This window comes from Mobula hypostoma, chromosome 21 (assembly GCF_963921235.1).
Source record: "Mobula hypostoma chromosome 21, sMobHyp1.1, whole genome shotgun sequence".
Taxonomy (NCBI): Eukaryota; Metazoa; Chordata; class Chondrichthyes; order Myliobatiformes; family Myliobatidae; genus Mobula; species Mobula hypostoma.
The window spans coordinates 56,227,825-56,253,611 of record NC_086117.1 but is presented as its reverse complement, the minus strand read 5'-3'; the positions used below and the strand labels follow the sequence as shown (position 1 = coordinate 56,253,611).

The 25,787-nt window shown below is 46.9% G+C and overlaps 1 protein-coding gene across 3 annotated transcripts in view; it reads right to left on the bottom strand.

Moving 5' to 3' along the window:
• The window catches only part of galnt9 (polypeptide N-acetylgalactosaminyltransferase 9), a 223,090-nt gene that overhangs the window by 171,962 nt on the left and 25,341 nt on the right, over positions 1-25,787 (bottom strand). For all 3 annotated transcript variants that reach the window (XM_063074080.1, XM_063074081.1, XM_063074082.1), the window contains exons 2-3: positions 15,285-15,465; positions 2,483-2,649 (exon numbers count right to left, since the gene is read on the bottom strand). In XM_063074080.1, the coding sequence (XP_062930150.1) occupies positions 2,483-2,649; positions 15,285-15,465 (348 nt within the window). The remainder of the gene's footprint in view (positions 1-2,482; positions 2,650-15,284; positions 15,466-25,787) is intronic.

Below are 25,787 nucleotides of genomic sequence, written 5' to 3'. Positions count from 1 at the left end.
CCCCTCCAGACACCCCATTGTCATCCCCCACCAGACTCCCCGTCGCTGTCTCTCCTCCAGACACCCCATTGTCATCCCCCCCAGACTCCCCATCGCTGTCTCCCCTCCAGACACCCCATTGTCATCCCCCGCCAGACTCCCCGTTGCTGTCTCTCCTCCAGACACCCCATTGTCATCCCCCGCCAGACTCCCCATCACTGTCTCCCCTCCATACACCCCATTGTCATTCCCCCCAGACTCCCCATCGCTGTCTCTCCTCCAGACACCCCATTGTCATCCCCCCCCAGACTCCCCATCGCTGTCTCCCCTCCAGACACCCCATTGTCATCCCCCCCAGACTCCCCGTCGCTGTCTCCCCTCCAGACACCCCATTGTCATTCCCCCCCAGACTCCCCGTCGCTGTCTCTCCTCCAGACACCCCATTGTCATCCCCCCCAGACTCCCGCTCACTGTCTCCCCTCCAGACACCCCATTGTCATCCCCCCAAACTCCCCGTCGCTGTCTCCCCTCCAGACACCCCACTGTCATCCCCCCCAGACTCCCCTTCACTGTCCCCCCTTCATACACCCCATTGTCATCCCCCCAGACTCCCCGTCGCTGTCTCCCCTCCAGACACCCCATTGTCATCCCCCCAGACTCCCCGTCGCTGTCTCCCCTCCAGACACCCCATTGTCATCCCCCCCAGACCCCTCATCGCTGTCTCCCCTCCAGACACCCCATTGTCATTCCCCGCCAGACTTCCCGTCACTGTCTCCCCTCCAGACACCCCATTGTCATCCCCCCCAGACTCCCCATCGCTGTCTCTCCTCCAGACACCCCATTGTCATCCCCCCAGACTCCCCGTCGCTGTCTCCCCTCCAGACACCCCATTGTCATCCCCCCCAGACTCCCCGTCGCTGTCTCCCCTCCAGACACCCCATTGTCATCCCCCCCAGACTCCCCGTCGCTGTCTCTCCTCCAGACACCCCATTGTCATCCCCCCCAGACTCCCCGTCACTGTCTCCCCTCCAGACACCCCATTGTCATCCCCCCCAGACTCCCCGTTGCTGCTCCCCTCCAGACACCCCATTGTCATCCCCCCCAGACTCCCCGTCGCTGTCTCCCCTCCAGACACCCCATTGTCATCCCCCCCAGACTCCCCATCGCTGTCTCTCCTCCAGACACCCCATTGTCATCCCCCCCAGACTCCCCGTCGCTGTCTCCCCTCCAGACACCCCATTGTCATCCCCCGCCAGACTCCCCATCACTGTCTCCCCTCCAGACACCCCATTGTCATCCCCCCAGACTCCCCATCGCTGTCTCCCCTCCAGACACCCCATTGTCATCCCCCCCAGACTCCCCGTCGCTGTCTCCCCTCCAGACACCCCATTGTCATCCCCCCCAGACTCCCCGTCGCTGTCTCCCCTCCAGACACCCCATTGTCATCCCCCCCAGACTCCCCTTCGCTGTCTCTCCTCCAGACACCCCATTGTCATCCCCCGCCAGACTCCCCGTTGCTGTCTCTCCTCCAGACACCCCATTGTCATCCCCCGCCAGACTCCCCATCACTGTCTCCCCTCCAGACACCCCATTGTCATCCCCCCCAGACTCCCCATCGCTGTCTCTCCTCCAGACACCCCATTGTCATCCCCCCCAGACTCCCCGTCGCTGTCTCCCCTCCAGACACCCCATTGTCATCCCCCCCAGACTCCCCGTCGCTGTCTCCCCTCCAGACACCCCATTGTCATCCCCCCCAGACACCCCATTCCCCTCCAGACACCCTCATCTCCTGCCAGACTCCCCGTCACTGTCTCCCCTCCAGACACCCCATTGTCATCCCCTGCCAGACTCCCCATCACTGTCTCCCCTCCAGACACCCCATTGTCATCCCCCCAGACTCCCCGTCACTGTCTCTCCTCCAGACACCCCATTATCATCCCCCCGAGACTCCCCATCACTGTCTCCCATCCAGACACCCCATTGTCATCTCCAGCCAGACTCGCCGTCGCTGTCTCCCCTCCAGACACCTCATTGTCATTACCCCCAGATTCCCTGTCGCCGCATCCCTGACAGACATCCCGCCGGCACATTCCTTCCAGAGCACCATCGCCTCGTCCTTGCCAAACTCTCCATCACTGCCTGCCCAGCAGACACCCCATTGCCGTCTCCACGCTAGACTTCCCGTTGCTTCCTCCCTGCCAGGCTCTGTGCCTCTGTTCCAGACTGTCTGGCTCCACGTCCCCACATCTGGCAGAAATGGACAAAGGTGGCCAGTCCTGTACAGGGAGCTCTGTGATACAGAAATGGACAAAGATGGCCAGTCCTGTACAGGGAGCTCTGTGATACAGAAATGGACAAAGGTGGCCAGTCCTGTACAGGGAGCTCTGTGATACAGAAATGGACAAAGATGGCCAGTCCTGTTCAGGGAGCTCTGTGATACAGAAATGGACAAAGATGGCCAGTTCTGTTCAGGGAGCTCTGTGATAAGGCGTGCTGTCCTTACCATTGTCGCTGTTGTCGTCAACGAGAATGATTTCCTTGAGCAGGTGGGGGGGCGTGTGGTTCACCACGCTGTGCACCGAGCGAAGGATGACGGAGAGAGCCTCGTTCACGAAGATGAAGACGACGGCGATCTGCGGGAGCTTGGGCAGGTAGGTCATCTGTCGGCATCTTAAAGCAAGAACAAGGAGACGGTCAGCAGGTACAGCGTCTGGTTAAAGACTTGAGTTTATAACCACGACAACATGGTGGTTAGCATGACGCTACTACAGCTCGGGTGTTCGGAGTTCAGAGTTCAATTCCAGCACTATCTGTGAGGAGTTCGTACTTGCAGTAACAAGGAAGGCATGCCAGGGACTTTACTTTCTGAGAAGGTTAAGGAAGTCCACTTTCTAAATCTTCTGCAGATGTGACTATTGAAAGTATCCTGGCCAGTTGCGTCATGGTCTGGCACAGGGGTTCCCAGCTCTTGTAATGCCCTGGGCCCCAACCATTAACCCGAGAGGTCCATGGACCCCAGGATAGGAACCCCTGGACTCTCCTACGACAGGTCAAATATGGAGGAACACTTAGAAGCTACAGAGAGTAGGCCAAACCAAGGCGGCGCAGTCCAGGCCCCAGAACGTAATGTTCAGAGGGTGATTTAAACACCGTGACAACTGGAAAGGTCAGAAACAGGTCAAATCGAGGTGACAGAGTCCAGGCTCCAAAGTGTATCGAAGCAACTGAACCCAATGTTTGGACGATGATTTAAACACCGTGCCCATCTGGAAAGGTCAGATACAGGCCGAATCGAGATGGTAGGGTCCAGGCCCTAGAATGCATCGAAGCAACTGAACCCGATGTTTGGGCGATTTAGCTGCCGGACCAGATTGAAAAATTCAGGGGGTCAAAAACAGAGGTGAGGGACAGTTGGGTTCAGCTCACTGCTCCGCTTTGCCCTGAAGTAAAGGTCTGTCAATGGATTCTGTTTGTGGACTTCAGTTCAGAACACTATTTGCTTGCATGATCTTTTTCTCGGCACATTGGGTACAGTATTCCGCAGTCTTTTATTTAATGGGCTCTTTTGGGTTTCTTTGTTTCATGGCTGCCTGTTAGGAGACAAATCTCAAGGTTGTATAATGTATACATACCTTGACAATAAATGTACTTTGAACTTTGAACTATGGACCCAGCCCAGTACACCCGCCAATACAAGCACATCCAGCTCCACTTTCAGAAGTATCTACAGGAGCTGCAGCCTCAAAGAGGGTAACTTCCATCATCCAAGATCCCCACCATCTGGGCCATATCATCTTCTTGCAGGAAGTACAGAAGCCTGAAGTCCCACACCAGGTTCAGGAACAGCTGCTTCTCTTCACTATTTGCTTCTTGAACCAACAGGCACAACCCTCATCACTACTTCAGAGTATCAACATGAACACAACTTTAGACCGTAAGCCCATAAGATACAGGAGCAGAGTTTGGCTAGTTGGTTCATCGAGTTTGACATTTCATCATGGCTGATCCTATTTTCCTCTCAGCCCCAGTCTCCTGCCTTCTCCCTGTACCCTAATCAAGAATCCAGCAGCCTCTGCCTCAAATATACCCAATGACTTGGCCTCCACAGCTGCCTGGGGCAACGAATTCCACAGATTCACCACTCTCCGGCTAAAGAAATTCCTCCTCATCTCCATTCTAAATGGACGTCTCTCTATTCTAAGGCTGTGTCCTCTGGTCTTAGACACCCCCACCATAGGAAACATCCTCTCCACATCCCCTACTGGGATACAGCCTAGAATAAGCCATCCACCCTTCAAGCCAGACTGCCCAGCAACCCCCTCCCCACCAATTTTTAATCCTAGCCTATTCACAGGACATTTACAATGACCACAACCGGTACATCTTTGGACTTTGGGAGGAAACCAGAGCACCCAGGGAAACCCATGCAGTCACAGGGAGAACGTACAAACTCCTTATAGGCAGAGGCAGGAATTGAACGAGGGTCACCTGCATTGTAAGCTTTTGAGCTAACCACTACACTACCATCTTTTAACCCTGCAATTATTTTCCTGAACCTCCTTTGAACCCTCTCCAATTCACATTAATAGATTTTGTTGTTCCAATTCCGCTCTTTCTTGTAAAAATGGTGTTTAATTTCTTTACTACATGTTTTGTGACTGCTGCTTATCTGATGCCCTGATGCCTGTGATGCTACTGCTAAGATGGACTCATTGTACCTGTGCCTATAACAATACACCAGATAAATCTCTTCAATCTCTATTCGCAGATGCTGGGCTGGGATTTGAACCCTCGACCCTGGGTCAATGCTCCAGACCTTTGGCTGCTGGTTCCAGTGGCTTCACCTCTAAACTGCGGCACCCTGGTCCTCTCTGAACACAATGCTGATCTTTTGAACGCACCCGAGGGGGACTGATCGACTCTCAGTTTGCCCTCTTCATTCAGAACACGGAACCACGACCACTCCACCAATGCTGCACAGGGAATACTTTTGAATCTTGGCTCAGTTACAATGAGACGGTAGGGACAGAGTTAGGCCAATTGGCCCATCAGTTCTGCTCCACCATTCAATTGTTGGCTGAGTCTTTTTCAACCCCATTCAAAGTTCAAAGCAAATTTATTATGAAAGTACATATGTCACCAGATACAACCCTGAGATTCATTTTCTTGTGGGCATACTCAATAAATCCAGTAACTATGATAGAATAAATGAAAAACTTCACCAACGTCAGCGTTCAACCGATATGCAAAAGAAAACAAGCTGTGCAAATACAAAAGAAAGAATAATAATGATCAATAAATATCGGGAGCATGAGATAAGGAGTCCTTGAAAGTTGGTTGGGGACACTTCAGTGTTGGGGCGAGTGAAGTTGAGTGAAGTTATCCCCACTGGCTTGAGAGGCTGTTGGTTGAGGGCAGTTTATGTGTTGTGTGTGATATAGTGCTGTGTGGGTGCACTGTGGTCTGGAGAAATGTTTTTCTTTTAGTCATATAGGACCAGAGGGCACAGCCTTGAAATAGAAGGATGTCCCTTTAGAACAGAGATGAAGAGGAGTTTGTTTAGACAGAGGGTGGTGAATCTGTGGAATGTGTTGCCACAGGTGACTGTAGAGGCCAAGTCACTGGGTGCATTTAAGGCTGAGATTGATAGATTCTTGATTGGTGAGTGAGGTTAAAGGTTACGGGGAGGCAATTGAGGATCTAATTGCACAAGGAGGTATTGAGGCCAAGATCTTGAAGCTTATTCATTTTTTTTGATGGGATGATGATATTGAATGCCGAGCGATGAAGAACAATGACAAAGGAAGCACGGCAGCACCTCTACTTCCTTAGGAGTTGGCAAAAATTCAGCATGACATCTAAAATTTTGACAAATTCTATAGATGAGTAGTGGAGAGTATATTAACTGGCTGCATCACAGCCAGGTATGGAAACACCAATTCCCTTGAATTGAAAATCTTATAAAAAGCAATGGATACAGCCCAGTCCGTCACGGTAAGGCCCTCCCGCCAATGAGAGCATCTATATGGAGCACTGTCGCGGGAAAGCAGTGTCCATCATCAGGGACCCCCACAACCCAGGACATGGTCTTTCTCACTGCTGCCATCAGGAAGAAGGTACAGGAGCCTCAGAACTCACACCACCAGGTTCAGGAACAGTTATCACCCCTCAACCAGCAGGGTCTTGACCCAGAGGAGATAAATTCACTCAACTTCACTTGCCCCATCACTGAACTGTTCCCATGATCTGTAGACTGATTTTCAAGGACTTTTCATCTCATGTTCTCAACATTTATTGCTTATTTATGTATTATTATTCATTTTTATTTTGTATTTGCAGTTTGTTATCTTTTGCACACTGATTGTCCACTCTATTGGTGTGGTCTTTCATTGGTTCTATTATGATTATTGGATTTGCTGAGTGTGCCCACAAAAAAATTAATGTCAGGCTCAGGTCAGGGTTGTATATGGTGACATAGATGTACTTTGATAATAAATTTAAGGTGAACTTTGAACTTTGTAATGGCACCATGCTAACCGTTATGCTTCCATGGAAGTTACTATGAAAATGTTTTTCATTCCGTCTCAGTTAGTCTTCAACTTTCTATCTGTGTTCCCAGTCCATGAACAGCCCAGTAATGCGAAGTGTTTCCCTTTCTTAACCAATCTCGGTCCTGTCTACTTCCAGTTTCCTCTCAGCCTTCTCTGCCCCAGATTTGAAAAAGTGCAGAGAAAATTTACAAGGATGTTGCTGGGACTTGAGGACCTGAGTTATAGGGAAAGGTTGAATAGATTAGGACTGGAGTTTCGGAGAGTGAGGAGAGATTTAATAGAGGTATACAAAATCATAGGGGTATAGATAGGGTTGGGTGGCAGTGTGGAGATACATCTCTACCATAGGAGGTGTAAGGTGCTCCTTCCCTCTACTCTCCTCCAGGTCACCCTTGGGCAAGGTGTAGCACCTGCTTAGACCTTGATCAGGGTCAGGTGAAGCCATGGGAGCAGGTGGTGGACGGTCGTTTGAGGAGCTGGTGCAGATCACAAGTTCTGGTTATGTGACCGCAGACGCTTGGCAGACAATCTCTGAAGAGTATTGATAATGGCTGGGGTCACCTGTCTCGTAAGGACACTGCCTGGAAGAAGGCAACAGCAAACCACTTCTGTAGAAAACTTTGCCAAGAACAATCATGGTCATGAGACCACAACACGGCACATAACGATGATGGTAGATAGGGTAGATAGCTTTTTCCTCTCATGTTGGATGACGCTAGAATTAGAGGTCATGGGTTAAGGGTGAGAGGTGAAATATTTAAGGGGAACCTGAGGGGTAACTCACTCAGAGGCTGATGGGAGTGTGGAACAAGCTACCAATGGAAGTGATGGACGTGTCCTCTCAGGTGAAGAGAAAGAGACTGAAGGGAGATTTGATAGAGGTATACAAAATTACGAGGGGTATACATAGGGAAAGCAGGCAGTCTTTTCCCACTGAGGTTGGGTGAGACTACAACTGGAGGTCATGGGTTAAGGGTGAAAGGTGATAAGTTTAAGGGGAACATGAGAGGGAACTTTTTCACTCCTATTGTAATATTTGTAACATCTTCGGAAACAGCTCTATTTCTATCTTCAATATTTTTCCCTTTCAGCGTTCTTTTGAAGACCCTGACCTGCAGTTACACGCTGACTTTGGTTCTTTGCGGGAATGGGACCCACTCTCAGGGTTTCACAACTGGCCATTATTCGATATGCCAAGGATGCGGCCGAAGAGATTAGCTCATCTTCAGAGTTCCGGAATCTCGTGGCTCTGGAGACGGGTGAACCGAGGGTTGGTGTCCCTGCAGGAATCCGGTGTGTCGTGGGAGACAGAAGATCAAAAGCAGTGAGCAGGCTGCTGCCTGTGTGCTCAGAAACCTGAGTTCTTTGGGCACAGAGCTCGGAAAAAGCGATGCAACGGACTTTTAACATCATAAACTCCCCTCTCGCTGTGAATGGAGACACCTCCTTCTCCCTTATTAGGGAGAGAGAGAGCCTGTGGTATGTCAAATACCAGGTGAATGAGTAGTCTTTGGGGTACTGCAAGTACGTGTCTTTTCTGTTGCTTTGCTGCACGCTTGAGTGCTCAGTGGAGGGCCCCGATGCTTTGTTTTGCTGGTGGGGGAGGGGGATTGTTGCTTTGCTGCAGCTTACGCATGGGAGGGGGAGATGGGGGGCTTTGGGGTTCTAACATTTAACTGTCATTCATTCTTTGGGGGCACTCCACTGTTTTTGTGGATGGTTGTGAAGAAAAAGTATTTTAGGATGTATATTGTATACATTTCTCTGACATTAAATGTACCTTTGAAACCTTTGATTTAAGAAAGATTTGGATAGATAAATGGATGAGAGGTGTGGAGGGCTATGGTCCAAGTGCGAGTCAATGGGACGAGGCAGTAGACCAGAATGTATGGACCAGATGGGCTGAATGGCCTGTTTCTATACTGGAGTGCTCTGTGACTCCATTATCCTAGGAGTACAGCCCCATCTGCTCTGCACTAATTGGTCAGCCAAACCCAGCTCTTTCTGTCCACCCCTATCTGCTCTAAGTCCTCCCTCCATGCCGACCACCTTTGACCTTTGACTTCTGACACTTCATTTAATCTTCCACCAAGAGATGACAACCTTGCTGAAGCAAGCAAAATAATTTAAAAATCAAATTGCCTCCCGCGTAATTGCGGTCGTAGCATCTGTTAATATTTTTTTGAACTTTTGGACAAGATGTGGCCTGCTGCCAGAAAAACGTTTAATAGGCAGCTCTCTCCAGTCTTTCAAAGAAAAAAAACACAACCCACTCAGCATCATAGTACACAACACGGCAGTCTGCTCTGAGCATCAATGAGAAATGTTTTGAAAATATTCTCCCACATTGATTATTATTTGTTTCTGATGTGCAAACGTTTTAATTTTGTTTATGAATAGAGCACAGATTGGAGAGACAGGACAACACAATGTATCAAAGAGTCGGCTACACTGCCGGAAACAGGCCTTACGGCCCAACTCCTCCATGTCAACCAGATCCTCAACTGAACTAGTACCATTTGCCCACATTTGGCCCGTATCAAACATGATATTGTACAAAGAAAGCACAACTGTGGTGATGAGAGGGTGTACAGGAGCAAGGTATATCAGCTAGTTGAGTGGTGTCACAGTAACAACCTTGCATTCAGCGTCAGAAAAACTGATTGTAGACATCAGAGAGGGTAAGATGAGGGAACACACACCAGTTCTCAGTGAGAGATCAGAAGTGGAAGGGGTGAGCAGTTTCAGATTCCTGGTTGTCAATATCTCTGAGGAACTATCCTAGGCCCAACGTATCGACACGGCCACAAAGAAGGCACAACAGTGGTAATATTTCATTAGAAGTTTGAGGAAATTTGGTATGTCACCTAAAACACTTGAAAACTTCTACAGATGTACCATGGAGGGTATTCTGACAGGCTGCATTACCATCTGGAATGAGGGAGTGGGGGCTTCTGCACAGGGTCAAAATAAGCTGCAGAGGGTTGTAAACTTAGTCAGCTCCATCATGGTACCAGCCTCCCCAGCTCCCAGGACGTCTTCAAGAAGCAATGCCCCCATCACCCAGGACATGGCCTCTTCTCATTGCTACCACCAGAAGCCTGAAGACACACACTCAGCGATTCAGGAACAGCTTCTTCCCCTCTGCCATCCGATTTCTGAATGGACATTGAACCCATGAACACTACCTCAGTACTTTTTTATTTCTGTTTTTGTACTACTTAATTAATTTAACTATTTAATATATATACTTACTGTAATTCACATTTTTATATTATTACGTATTTCAATGTACTGCTGCAGCAAAGTTAACAAAATTCACAACACATGCCGGTGATATTAAACCTGATTCTAATTCTGATTCTGATACTGCTCTTAACCAGGGGTTCCCACCCCAGACATCCCACCTCTCCCGGAAGTTCCGGGAGTCTCCCGCATATTAATAGTGGCTCCCTGATGCCCGCAAGTTGTATATAATTTCACGGAAATCAATTTTTTTGAGAGCGAGCGAGTTAGAGAAAGCAAGAGTGTGAGAGCGACCATGAGAGAGAGAGAGAGGGAGAGAGAGAGAGCGAGTGAGCGAGAGCACGCCATGACAGAGTGTTCCAAAAAAAGAAAATATAAAACGTACGTCACCCCAGACTACACTAAAGTGTACCCCTGCCTAATAGGGGTCAAAATAATGACAGTGTTGCTCGCTGCACTGTTTGCAACAGTGACTTTTCTATTGCCCATGGTGGGTTAAGACTGTAAAAGACGTGTTGAGGTGAGTTTAACAGGTGTCATTCGTTCATTAGCATAGCTAACATTATTTAAACTAGCTGGCTAGCTGCTAAGGAGCTACTCTATTGCAGACATCCCACCTCTCCCGGAAGTTCCAGGAGTCTCCCGCAAATCGATGGTGCTACCTCCCTGAAATGAGTTTTTACGGGGTGGGATGTCTGCCATCCCTTTCTATGCCATGGACCAATACCAGTAAGCAAGGAATCATTTAACCCCAGCTAGGGAAGCCCTGCTCTAAACCTTTTCACTCCATGTACCTGTTCAAGTGTCTTTTAATGGTGTTTGTGTACCTCAACCACCTCCTCTGGCAGCTCGCTCATTAGACAGACCACAGTCCGGCTGGAAAACTTCCCCTCAGGTTCTTACTTCCTAGAAGGTACAGAGGCCTCAAGTCTCACACCACCAGGTTCAGGAATAGTTATTACCTTCAACCATCAGACTCCGCGCTCACTCACCCCATCACTGAACTGTCCTCACTATAGCAACACACATCAGAGTTGCTGGTGAGCGCAGCAGGCCAGGCAGCATCTATAGGAAGAGGTGCAGTCGACGTTTCAGGCCGAGACCCTTCGTCAGGACTTCCTTCAGTTAGTCCTGACGAAGGGTCTCGGCCTGAAACGTCGACTGCACCTCTTCCTATAGATGCTGCCTGGCCTGCTGCGTTCACCAGCAACTCTGATGTGTGTTGCTTGAATTTCCAGCATCTGCAGAATCACTGAACTGTCCTCACTATAGGCTCACTTTCAGGCACTCCTCATCTCATGTTCTTGATATTTATTGCTTATTTATTTATTATTACTATTATTTCCTTTTTTCTTTCCTGTTTGCAAAAGGAACTCCCCCTTCCCCCACTCTCCCTTCCTTTTGAACCCTGAAGAAGGGTCTCAGACTGAAATGTCCATGTTTATTCCTCTCCATAGACTCTGGCCTGACCTGCTGAGTTCCTCCAGCATTTTGTGTGTGTTATATCTGCAGAACCTTTTGTGTTAATAATAAACCAATACTGAAATATTGATGTCTAAACTGACCGGGCCGTGTGAGATCCCTCCGGGTATGCTGAGGTGACGCTGCCTGGCCAGTTCCCTGCCTCCCTTGCTTTGCTCAATCACAATTGGAAAACTTTGCAAAGCAAACAGTACGACGTCCCTCTACAGCGCTGTCAACATCCCGAGTCTAATTACACACTGTGCTTTCTCAATTAGGAACACCCAGCTCCACACAGAATAAATAACAGTCAACGGATGACAGATGCTCTGCCCCAGCCTCTCGCCTCGTGTGTGTAAACTGGTGAAGGAAATGGTTTAATGAGCCGTGGTGTCCGCTCCCCGCCAAGCGACTGCAGTCACCAAGGCCAAGCAAGGGAGCGAGTAAAATCTGCAGAGACGGTGGGGGGGGGGGGGTGCTTCCTGTGTCTTGTGGCTGTTTCACTGACTATACTGAACCTCCTCGTCCTTAGGGATTTACACAAGCAAATTCAAACAAGTTCTCGACAAGGGGTCAGCTGTGGAAAGGGAGAACAGGTTGTCAACATCCTGAAAGATCCTGGCCCAACACGTTACATCAGCATAAAGTAAAGTAAATTTATTATCAAATTTATTATATTTACAAACCCATGAGATTCATTTTCTTGTGGAATACTCAATAAATCCATAATAGAATAATAACCCTAATAGAATCAATAAAAGATGCACCAACGTGTGTATTCAACCAGTGTGCAAAAGACAGCAAACTGTGAAAATACAAAAAGAAATAATCATAATAAATAAACAATAAAAATCGAGAACATGACTCCATAGGTTGCGGAAACAGTTCAGTGTTGGGGTGAGTGAAGTTATCCCCTCTGGTTCAAGAGCCTGATGGTTGACAATAGACAATAGACAATAGACAATAGGTGCAGGAGTGGCCATTCGGCCCATCGAGCCAGCACCGCCATTCACTGTGATCATGGCTGATCATCCACAATCAGTATCCAGTTCCTGCCTTATCCCCATAACCTTTGATTCCGCTATCTTTAAGAGCTCTATCCATCTCTTTCTTGAAAGCATCCAGAGACTTGGCCTCCACTGCCTTCTGGGGCAGAGCATTCCATACATCCACCACTCTCTGGGTGAAAAAGTTTTTCCTCAACTCTGTTCTAAATGGCCTACCCCTTATTCTTAAACTGTGACCTCTGGTTCTGGACTCACCCATCAGCGGGAACATGCTTCCTACCTCCAGCGTATCCAATCCCTTAATAATCTTATATGTTTCAATAAGATCCCCTCTCAGCCTTCTAAATTCCAGAGTATACAAGCCCACTTGCTCCAATCTTTCGACATATGACAGTCCCGCCATCCCGGGAATTAACCTTGTGAACCTACGCTGCACTCCCTCAATAGCAAGAATGTCCTTCCTCAAATTTGGAGACCAAAACTACACACAGTACTCCAGGTGTGGTCTCACCAGGGCCCTGTACAGCTGTAGAAGGACTTGTTTGCTCTTAGACTCAATTCCCCTTGTCATGAAGGCCAGCATGCCATTAGCTTTCTTCAATGCCTGCTGTACCTGCATGCTTGCTTTCAGTGACTGATGTACAAGAACACCTAGATCTCGTTGTACTTCCCCTTTTCCTAACTTGACTCCATTTAGATAATAATCTGCCTTCCTGTTCTTACCACCAAAGTGGATAACCTCACATTTATCCACATTAAACTGCATCTGCCCATTCACCCAGCCTGTCCAAGTCACCCTGCATTCTCATAACATCCTCCTCACATTTCACACTGCCACCCAGCTTTGTGTCATCGGCAAATTTGCTAATGTTACTTTTAATTCCCTCATCTAAATCATTAATATATATTGTAAACAGCTGCAATCCCAGCACTGAACCCTGTGGTACCCCACTGGTCACTGCCTGCCATTCCGAAAGGGACCCGTTAATCGCTACTCTTTGTTTTCTGTCAGCCAGCCAATTTTCAATCCATGTCAGTACTCTGCCCCCAATACCATGTGCCCTAATTTTGCCCACTAATCTCCTATGTGGGACTTTATCAAAGGCATTCTGAAAGTCCAGGTACACTACATCCACTGGCTCTCCCTTGTCCATTTTCATAGTTACATCCTCAAAAAATTCCAGAAGATTAGTCAAGCACTATTTCCCTTTCATAAATCCATGCTGACTCAGACCAATCCTGTTACTCCTATCCAGATGTGTCGTAATTTCATCTTTTATAATTGACTCCAGCATCTTTCCCACCACCGATGTCAAGCTAACCGGTCTATAATTCCCTGTTTTCTCTCTTCCTCCCTTCTTGAAGACAGGGACAACATTCGCCACCCTCCAATCCACAGGAACTGATCCTGAATCTATAGAACATTGGAAAATGATTACCAATGCGTCCATGATTTCTAAAGCCACCTCCTTAAGTACCCTGGGATGCAAAGCATCAGGTCCCGGGGACTTATCAGTCTTCAGACCCAACAGCCTATCCAACACCATTTCCTGCCTAATGTAGGTTGAGGGGTGATAACTGTTCCTGAACCTGGTGGTGTGAGTCCTGGGGCTCTTGTACCTTCTACCTGATGGTTGAGGGGGTGATAACGGTTCCTGAACCTGGTGGTGTGGGTCCTGAGGCTCCTGTACCTCTTCCTGATGGCTGAGGGGTGATATCTGTTCCTGAACCTGGTGGTGTGGGTCCTGGGGCTCCTGTACCTCTTCCTGATGGCTGAGGGGTGATATCTGTTCCTGAACCTGGTGGTGTGGGTCCTGGGGCTCCTGTACCTCTTCCTGATGGCTGAGGGGTGATATCTGTTCCTGAACCTGGTGGTGTGGGTCCTGGGGCTCCTGTACCTCCTTGTTGATGGCGGCAGTGAGAAGACAGCGTGGCCTGGGGATGGTATCCCTGATAATGGACGCTGCTTTGCTGTGACAGCGATCCATGTCGATGAGTTCAGTAGTGGGGAGAGCTTTACCCATGATGTACTGGGCTGGAATCACTACCTTTTGTAGGATTTTGTATACAAATGTATTTGTGTTTCCACACCAGGCTGTGATGCAGACGGACTTCATATCACTTCACACAGTGATATCTTTCACTTCCACCGCACCTTCCTGGGTGTTTCATACGATTGGTACTTGGTGAAATGAAAATTATTCTGAAGCCTAGAGTAACAATTCAAACCTCCCAATGGTATCTAAAATATAATATCAATTAATAATCAGGAATTTAACACAAAAGCACAGTTGGTCTTAGCAACAATAAGCCATTTCTAACTTTCACAGTTATCTTGACTGTTCCTTGTCACTTCTAAACTTCTAAAAGTACTTTTAAAAAAGAGTCTCATGAAAGGTCTCAGCCTGAAACATTGACTGTTTCAGAATCAGAATCAGAATCAGGTTTAATATCACTGGCATAGGTCGTGAAATTTGTTAACTTTACAGCAGCAGTACAATGAAATACATACTAATAGAAAGAAAAATCGCGAATTACAGTAAGTACAGTATATCAAATATTTAAATTAAATAGGTAGTGCAAAAAAAATAGTGAGGTCGTGCTCCTGGGTTCAATGTCCATTCAGAAATTGGATGGCAGAGGGAAAGAAGCTGTTCCTGAATCGTTGAGTGTGAGTCTTCAGGCTTCTGTACCTCCTCCCTGATGGTAGCAATGAGAAGAGGGCATGACCTGGGTGGTGGGGGTCCTTAATGATGGATGCCGCCTGTTTGAGGCATTGCTCCTTGAAGATGTCCTGGATAGTCCCTGTCCTGTCCCATCACTCCCTCCCTCCCAAATTCCTCTCCCATCACCCCTCCCTCCCAAATCCCTGTCCCATCACTCCCTGTCCCCCAAATCCGTAATCCATCCCCCCACCCAAATCCCTGTCCCGTCACCCCCTCCCAAAGTTCTGTCCCATCACCCCCTCCAAAGTTCCTCTGCAGTTTCCCTTTCACCCACCCACCCCTCCCCACTGAGTAGGAATTGTCTGACAAGTTACTTTTTCGGCCGGTAGTCGGGGATGGTTCGATCGAGCGAGATCCGGTCACTCAGCTGGGCGTTGTAGCCGTAGTCCTCATACTTGGCATCAAGCTCCTGGCTGTCGTCTCTCAATGTGGCTGCCATTCCCCCCTGCCCAAGGCCCCCTGGCCCTTCCATCAGTCCGATCGGCTTAGCGAGACCTGAACGGGACAAGAGACAGAGGTCAGTCAATGCTCAGAACCCGCCAAAAGCAGAAAGGAAAGGCTTGTAATCTGATATCGTGTCTTGGGTTCCCTCAAAGCAGAGCTTTCTGCAGTGTAGTTACAAAGACAGAACAGTCTAGCAAAGAGATCGGCCCTTTGGTCCGCAAAGTTGTGCCAAACTCATTAAACGGGAAATTAAATTCTCTCAGCAACCTGGTATGTATCCCATCAGGCCCTGGGGACTTGTCCACCTTAATATTCTTTAGAAGACCAGCGCTACCTCCTCCTTTATTGCAAACTTCACTGGCCCATTAAAATGTTTCCACACCCATGGACTCTTCATCTCATGTTCTCAATATTTAATGCTTTCTTTATTTATTATTATTATTTCTTTTATTTCTGAATTTGCACAGTTTGCTATATTTTGCACTCTGGTAGAACATCCAAGTTACTGTGGTCTTTCATTGATTCTATTATGGTTATTGGATTTATTGAGTATGCCTACAACAAAATGAATCTCAGAGTTGTATATGGTGTCATATACAGTCCTGTGCAAAAGTCTTAGGCAGCTGGGTGGCAGTGTTAGCAGTGAGGAGGATGCTAAGAGGATGCAGGGTGACTTGGATAGGTTGGGTGAGTGGGCAAATTCATGGCAGATGCAATTTAATGTGGATAAATGTGAAGTTATCCACTTTGGTGGCAAAAATAGGAAAACAGATTATTATCTGAATGGTGGCCGATTAGGAAAAGGGGAGGTGCAACGAGACTTGGATGTCATTATACACCAGTCATTGAAAGTGGGCATGCAGGTACAGCAGGCGGTGAAAAAGGCGAACGGTATGCTGGCATTTATAGCGAGAGGATTCGAGTACAGGAGCAGGGAGGTACTACTGCAGTTGTACAAGGCCTTGGTGAGACCACACTTGGAGTATTGTGTGCAGTTTTGGTCCCCTAATCTGAGGAAAGACATCTTTGCCATAGAGGGGGTACAAAGAAGGTTCACCAGATTGATTCCTGGGATGGCAGGTCTTTCATATGAAGAAAGACTGGATGAACTGGGCTTGTACTCGTTGGAATTTAGAAGATTGAGGGGGGATCTGATTGAAACGTATAAGATCCTAAAGGGATTGGACAGGCTAGATGCGGGAAGATTGTTCCTGATGTTGGGGAGTTCCAGAACGAGGGGTCACAGTTTGAGGATAGAGGGGAAGCCTTTTAGGACTGAGATTAGGGAAAACTTCTTCACACAGAGAGTGGTGAATCTGTGGAATTCTCTGCCACAGCAAACTGTTGAGGCCAGTTCATTGGCTATGTTTAAGAGGGAGTTAGATATGGCCCTTGTGGCTACAGGGGTCAGGGGGTATGGAGGGAAGGCTGGGGCGGGGTTCTGAGTTGGATGATCTGCCATGATCATAATAAATGGCGGTGCAGGCTCGAAGGGCCGAATGGCCTACTCCTGCACCTATTTTCTATGTTTCTATGTTTCTATATATATAGCTAGGGCGCTACTGATTTTTGCACAGTAATGCAGTCATTTGATATATTTCACGCAAAAAGAAACAAATTTCACGACGTACGTGATAAACCTGATTCAGATATACTGTAGCTGGCTCGACAGCACGCGGATGAGTGAGGCTGAAAGGGCCTGTTTCCACGATGTAGGACTTTGTGATCCTCAGAGAAGGTGTTTGCAGTCACCGGGACTTCTGGCGGAGGAGGTGGGGGAAAAGGTGTTTCCCTCAGGAACCACAGATTGCAAAGGGAAGTTAGTACACAAAGGAAGCAGGTGAGGTATGATTCAAGATTCAAAGATTCAAAGTAAATTTATTATCAAAGAATGTATAAATTATACAACCTTGAGATTTGTCTGTTCACAGGCAGCCACAAAGCAAGAAACCCAAAAGAACAGAATTAAAAAAAAATAAAGACCAACACCCAATGTGCAAAGAGGGGAAAAAAAACCCCACAAATCATACCAACAATAGAAGTGAGCAAAAACATTCTGAACCAAAAGGGGTCCTTAGATACGAACCCCGGGGCCCCCCAGACTGGGCCCAAAGCCTCAGTCTCAGTTCACTATATTAGCTGGACAAATCGGCGCAAAGCTCACAGACACGAAGCACCACAACCGGGGCAATCTCACAGCCTCGGTGTCGTGGGGGAGCAAGCAAAACGCACCGGTCATAGACCACACTGCCTAGCAATTCACTCTGGGTCTAGATTTCGCTGCCCAGGCCGAAGCCATTCTCGACCTCTCCAATCTCGTGCCGGGGTTAGTGGGACAGGCATTGAAAGTCCTCTGCCTTGACTTCTCCTCTCTGAATCATTCACCCCATCGGCGTCGATTTTGCAGTGCACCAGCATGGCTCATCTCTCAAATTCACTTTGCCTCTTCATTGTTTGCAGTGATATTTGACCACAGTTTTCTTCAGAAAAGGTGTTATTAGCAGTGTAGATATCAGAAAACTGTTCTCAAACACTGTGATCTGGGGCAATGGGAACAGTTAACAACAACGTTCAAAATGGAGCTGGATGACTTATTACAAAGGAGAAGTAATGCCAGCAGCTGTGGGATTAATTATGGGCGAGGGGGGATGAATTGGACAGGAGTAAGATGTCAGTAATCTCCCGGGCTGCGCCTTGCTTCAGCTCTGCGCGTCTAGAAGTGCAAGTCTGCTTTATTCTCAAATGCACATAACTTGCACGGCAGGAATTTCACAGGAAGCTGTGGAGTTATTGAGTCACAGCCTGGTATGAGAACACCAGTGCCTTTGAACAGAAAATCCTACAAAAGGTAGTGGATGCAGCCCAGTCCATCGTGGGTAAAGCCCTCCCAACCACTGAGCATATGTACACAGAGTGCTATCACAGGAAAGCAGCATCCTTCATTCGGAACCCCACCACCCAGGACATGCTCTCTTACTACTGCTGCTTTCAGGTAGAAGGTACAGGAGCCTCAGGACTCGCACCACCAGGTTCAAGAACAGTTACTACCCCTCAACCATCAGGCTCTTGAACAAAAGGGGATAACTACACTCACTTGTCCCATCATTGAAATGTTCCCGCAACCAATGATCTCACTTTAAGGATCCTTTAACTCAATCTTAGCACGGACTAGAAGGGCTGAGATGGCCTGTTTCCGTGCTGTAATTGTTAATTGTTATATGTCCTCATTACTTACTGCTATTTATTTAGATTTGCATTTGCCCAGTTTGTTGTCTTCTGCATTCTGGTTGATCTTTCACTGATCCTGTTATAATTATTATTCTATAGATTTACTGAGAATGCCCACAGGAAAATGAATCTCAGGGTTGAAAATGGTGACATATATGTACTGTAGTTTGATAATAAAATTTACTTAGAAATTTGGACTTCATGTCTTGTATACCCCTATCAGGTCACCCCTCAACTTCCTGCATTCTTAATCCACCTCCTTCCCTGCATCTCATGTGTCTGACTCCAGGAGCCATGCACTCTCTCTCTCTCTCCCCTCTCTTCCCCGGTCTCCACCCTTGCCCAGTGTCCAAAGATGCAGCTCATTTACAAGAAATTGAGGAACGTTTGATGGCTTGAAGCTGTACTCACTGGAATTCAGAAGAAGGAGGGGGAATCTTATTGAAACCTATTGAATATTGAAAGGCCTTGGTAGAGTGGATGTGGAGAGGATGTTTCCTATAATGGGGGAGTCTAGGACCAGAGGAAAACCTCAGAATAGAGGGACATCCATTTAGAACGGAGATGAGGAGTAACTTCTTTAGCCAAAGTGGTGAATCTGTGGAAATGGTTGCCACAGGCAGCTGTGGAGACCAAGTTATCAGGTATATTTAAGTGATTGATAGATTCTTAATTGGTCAGGGCATGAAGGGATACAGGGAGAAGGCAGGAGACTGGGGCTGAGAGGGAAAATGAATCAGCCATGATTAAATGGCAGAGCAGACTCAATGGGCAAATGGCCTAATTCTGCTCCTATGTCTTATGATCTTATGGTCTGACTCATTTGTTCCTATGCTCGGCATCTCTACTTATATATCAAAGGATTCCGTCTGCCGCTCTCAACTTTTCTCAACTGTTCCCACTGCTTCTCTCTCCCTCCCCCTCCCACCCCCCTCTGCCTCTCTCCCTGTCTCTCTCCTCCTTTAACCAGTTAGATTTGCTTTTCTTATCCCCTACGCCCCTCCCCAATCTTCCTTCCTGCGTGAGTTCAAACTTCACTGCGTTAAGAACCAAATACCAAGCAGAACTAGGCAGGTATGCACCAGAGATGCAAAGAAGTTCTTCAGACGCTGGAAAGCTTGAGCAGCCCCCACAGACAAAATACTGGAGGCAGCATCTATGGAGAGGAATGAGCAATTAACGTTTTAGGGCAAGACCCTTCATCAGCACAGGAAAGGAAGAGGGCAGAAGCCAGAATAAAAGGTAGGGGAGGCAGGTGATTGGTGAGGAAGGGGAGAGTAGGAATGATGCAAGAAGCTGGGAGGTGATTGGTAGAAGAGGTAAAGGGCTGAAGAAGGAGTCTGATAGGAGAGGATTATTGAAGCATTGAAAGACTTAATTAGTGTGGATGTGTAGAGGATGTTTCCAATAGTGAGTTTGGGACTGGAGAGCACAGCCTCAGAATACAAAGGTGTCCCTTTAGAACAGAGATGACAAGTAAACTAATTTACACACTTCCTTTGTTCCCTACTCTGACCTTTTACCTCTACTCACCTGCCTATTACTTTCCCCTGGGTCCCCTCCTCCTTCCCTTTCTCCTATAGTCCACTCTCCTCTCCTATCTTATTTCTGCTCCAGCCCTTTACCTTTCCCAACCACCTGGCTTTCCAACTATCCTCATCCCCCTCCCCCTACCTTTTAATTCTAGCATCTTCCCCCTTCCTTTCCAGTCTTGAAGAAGGGTCTCAGCCTGAAGCGTCGACTGTTTATTCATTTCCAAAGATGCTGCCTGACCTGCTGAGTTCCTCCAGCATTTTGTGTGTGTTGCTTTGGATTTCCAGCATCTGCTGACTTCCTCGTGTTTATGACAAGAAATTTCTTTAGTCAGGGAGTGATGAACCTGTGGAATTCATTGTCACAGATGTCATAGGGTATTTTTAAAGTGAAGGTTGATAGGTTCTTGATTACTCAGGGTGTCAAAGGTTACGGGGAGAAAGCAGGAGAATGGGGTTGAGAGGGATAAGAAATCAGCCATGATAGAATGGCCGAGCAGACTCAATGGGCCAAATGGCCTAATGCTACTCTTATGAGTTAGCGCATGGCCAAACGGTTAAGGCGTTGGTCTAGTGATCTGAAGGTTGCTAGTTCAAGCCTCAGCTGAGGCAGCGTGTTGTGTCCTTGAGCAAGGCACTTAATCACACATTGCTCTGCGACGACACCGGTGCCAGGCTGTATGGGTCCTAGTGCCCTCCCCTTGGACAACATTGGTGTCATGGAGAGGGGAGACTTGCAGCATGGGCAACTGCTGGTCTTCCATACAACCCTGCCCAGGCCTGCGCCCTGGAAACCTTCCAAGGCACAAATCCATGGTCTCACAAGGCTAACGGATGCCTCTACTCTTATGAGGGAGAAACGGTGAACATATCAGCCTGAAGATTTTTCATCATGACTGAAGCTCCAATGGAGGGTGTTAAGTATGAAACAGTAACTTGGTTTCTCTCTCTGTAGATGCTGCCTGACTTGCTGAGCGATTCCAGGACTTTCAGTTTTTCACTTCTTTACTTATGCAAGATGGTTAACATCCTGAAACACCTCACAGACGTGTCTCCCATTTGAAAAGGAGGTATTACACCAGGTTTTGGTGCCAGGCAATCACTTTCTTATTGTCACGGGAGGTACAGTGAAAAACACGTCTTGGAATGGCCCAATTCTACTCCTATATCTCGAGGCTGTTTTTGAAGGGAAGGAGGTGGGGAACTGGAGGGAGGTGATGGGCAGGTCATGAGCTACGCAGCAGAGCCCTCCCAACCACTGAGCACATCTGCTTGAAACATAGTCATCGGAAAGCAGCATCCATCATCAGAGACCTCCACCACCCAGGCCATGCTCTTTTCTCACTGCTGGCATCGGGTAGAAGGTACAGGAGCCTCAGGACTCACACCACCAGCTTCAATAACAGTTACTATCCCTCAACCATCAGGCTCTTAAACAGGAGTGGAAAACTACACTCACTTGCCCATCCATTGCGATGTTCCCTCGACCCGTTATCTCACTTTAACGACTCATTATCTTGTTACCTCACTTATTGCTATTTATTTATATCTGCATTTCCACAGTTTGTTGTCTTCTAGTTGATCTTTCATTGATTCTGTTATGCTCATTATTCTATTATGGATTTGTTGAATAAAAGCCATTTGTGGAATAATATGCCTGCGGGAAAATGAATCTCAGGGTTGTATATGGCGATGTATATGTACTCTAATAACAAAGTTTACTTTGAGCTTTGAACTTTTAGAGGCTTTGAAACAGCCTCCACCTGATAAGGTTCACTTCCCACTAGCCCTTCTCATCTCCTTCAACTGCAGGACTTGGACGTGTCCAGGACAAAGAAGCAGGCAGGAAAAAATCTTTATGGACACTACCTACCCTGCAAGCTGCCTTTTCCAAAAGCTTCCTTCTGGAAAGCGCTATAGGCTTTCAAAACAAACAAAAAAAATCACGCCATCTTAAAAGCTTCTTCCTTCAGATAGCTAATCTGATCAACCATTCTAGGTAGCATCTCCCCACCCTCCTCTATCTATTACCTCAGTCCTGCACTGTAAACACTTTAAACCACTTTTGATGATGCTGTTTATATTGCTGGCATTTATGTGTGCAGATTTTATTCCACATCTCCGCCATGGACAGTTCCAAGCTCAGCTGCGAAAGGAGGGGGATCGGGCATGAGGGGAGGAGTAACAACCCCACCCCATAAAAACCCAGAGCTACAGAAACACCAACAGAAGCTCCAAAGTCCTCATCCCTGGAAGAGGGGAGATCGACAGCAGAAATAAAATTATTCCATATCCGTCCTTTAAGCACTAATCTTATTCACTAAATTTACGTACAGTACAAAAGTTTTAGGCACACATATACAGTTACCTGTAGCTAGGGTGCCAAAGACTTTTGCACATTGCTGTAGTAATTGTATGTATTTCACTGTACTACTGCAACAAAAAAATCAAATTTCATGCCATATGTGAGTGATGACAAACCTCATTCTGATCTGGGTCTCTATTGTGGACTGAGAGTGGGAAGGGGGCAGGGAGAGGGGAATCATGGTTGGGAAAAGGGGAAGGGAGGGGGGAGGGGTGGAAAGCACCAGTGAGACATTCTGTAATGATCAATAAACCAGTTGTTTGGAATCAAATCACCTTGCCTGGTGTCTCAGGGCTGGGTGTGTCTGCACCCGTGTCACCCCCTCCTTACCCTGGCCCCTGGCACTCCTTCTCTGCCACCTGTTCCACACCCCTCCTACGGCGCTCCACCCCCATCATTCCCAACATCCTTTGCTCTCGCCAGATTTACAAACTCGTTCTCCTCTCCATGTTGGCAAATATATACTAGCTATATATACATGCCTGAGACTTTTGCACAGTACTGTATGTATAATTCTTTATTTTGTGTAGTTATTTATAATTGAATATTGTTATTTTTTTTTGCCATGTCGCACCCTGACCAACACACCTCGGCAAATTCCTAACACATGTGAAGGTATCTGGTGAATAAAGTTAATCCCTGATCCTTCTCACTGCCCAGCCTATCCAACATCCTATATTTACAATCTGCTGTGCACTGCTCTCTTGCCTTGGAGAATCGGAATCAAGCTTAATATCACTGTATCTCACAAAGTTTACTGTTTATTCATTGTATGACCCTAGAAATTTACTGTTTATTAATTTATGTACGAATGTTTACTCATTCCCATTGATGCTACCCGACTTGCTGAGTTCCTCCCGTATTCTGGGTGTGTTGCTCTGGATTTCCGGCATCTACAGATTTTCTAACGTTTATATCACAAAATTTGTTGTTTTATGGCAGCAGTACATTGCAATGCATAACAATAATAAATTATAGAAATTAAGTTAGGTAAATAGAGCAAAAAGAAAATAGTGAGGTAGTATTCATGGATTCAATGCCCATTCATAAATCTGATGGCAGACGGGAAGAAGCTGTTCCTGAATCATTGACTATGTGTCTTCAGGCTCCTGTACCTCCTCCCTGATGGTATCAATGAGAAGTGGGCATGTCCCAGGTGATGGGAGTCTTTAATGATGGATGCTGCCTTTTTGAGGCATCGCGCCTTAGCGATGTCCTTGATGCTGGGGAGGCTACTGGCCATGATGGAATTGGCTTTGTTTACAACGTTCTGCGGGTTTTTACGATCCTGTAGAGTGCCCCCCGCAACTCCATACCATACGGTGATGCAACCAGATAGAATGCTGTCCATGGTACATCTGTAGAAATTTGCGAGAGTCTTTGGTGATTTGCCAATTCTTCTCGAAATCCTAATGAAATGTAGCTGCCGTTGTACCTTCTTTGTAATTACATCAATATGTTTTGTCCAGGATAGACCCTCAGAGATGCTGACCCCCAGGGAGTGATGCTGAATCAGGAATTCATAGCTAACATCAGCTTGAGCACCTGTTGAAGATGTCTTCGATGCAGCAGAGTCCGGTGCCCATGATGGAGCGGCCTTAGTTTACAGCTTTCTGTGGGCTTGTGGGTTCAACATATGACCTAGAGGCTCGAGCACAAGGAGGCGGGACAGGTGGGCAAGATGGTTTAAAAAAATCAATTGGATTCCTTCCTTTATTTGCCAAAATACAGAATATAAGGGCAGTATTTAGGCCAGGACTGCACAGATTGCTAACTTCAGAGGTCAGGGAATAGAACATAGTTGAGGCACTCTGTTGAAACTCTGCAAGACACTGGTTAAGCTGTGGAAAGTGTATCATCATCATTGTCATCATTATGTGCTGTGTCGCATGACGTGGGTGATCATTGTCTCATGACCATGATTGTTCTTGGCACTTTTCTACAGAAGTGGTTTGCCTTTGCCTTCTTCTGGGCAGTGTCTTTACAAGACGGGTGACCCTGGCCATTATCAATACTCTTCAGAGATTGTCTGCCTGGTGTCAGTGGTCACATGACCAGGACTTGTGATCTGCACCAGCTGCTCAAACGACCGTCACCACCTGCTCCCATGGTCACCTGACCCTGATCTGGGGCTAAGCAGGTGCTACACCTTGCCCAAGGGTGACCTGTAGACTAGTGGGGAAAAGGAGCTCATTACACCTTCCAGGTAAGAAAAGGACGCGAACAAAGGTTTGATGGCATTTACAAGGTATTTTACCAATCTCAAGGCATATAAATGAAAGAAAAAATGAAGGGATATGTGAGAGGGAAGGTATCATGTACCATTCAGCTAGGTCTTCTAATATACAGAAACAAACTACAAGAAACTGAGAGTGGATCACATTATAAGCACATTTATTACTTGTAAGGGAAAATCTACTTCTATACGTTAATAGGTAGCTTCAATCTTACAGCTCAAAACAGCCCATTTTGATACATTTGCAGAGTCCAATAATTCATCAACTTCATGTATTTGAGGTCATTCCAACCCATTATTGTATTCCGTTCTTATCTGCTTCCGTCGCATCTGTCGTTAATCAGTCCATCTGTCTTTTGAGTCTTCTTCCAACCCCAATGACAACTGCGTCCTGTTTTTCTCAGATATCAAAACCCTCCCTGCCATAAACACAACCCCTGCTATAAAATACACAATACACACACACTTCTTGTAAGCCTCCAACCAAACCAGCAGAGCACTCTGGGATAACTCAGGTTCCATTTTGTCACATTACATTTTACAAAAGTTATAAATTCATAAAGACTTCAGGGTTACAGATATATTTCCACAAATTGATCTTAAAGTAGGTTAAAAGGTTGGCACAACATCGTGGCCTGAAGTGTCCGTCCTGTGATATGCATTTGGGTTATTGGTCTATTTGATTATTGGTCTTTAACTCAGATTTTATTGGGTATTAACTCCTGAAATCTGTATTACAAACGGCACTTACATAGAGAAATAATGAGATTTGGAAGGGATCGAAGTTCCGTTGGATCAATGGCTGTATAACAATAAACAATTCTGAACTGAAATTTCAGAACAGTTTGGTGACGGGGGCTGAACTATTCTCATTATTCACAGGTAAACACAGTATCACACACAAAATGCCAGAGGAGCTCAGCAGATCAGGCAGCATCTGCAGAAATGAATAAACAGCCATCGTTCCGGATCTAAAATTATCCACATCAGAGGATAGAGCATTGAGTTTTTG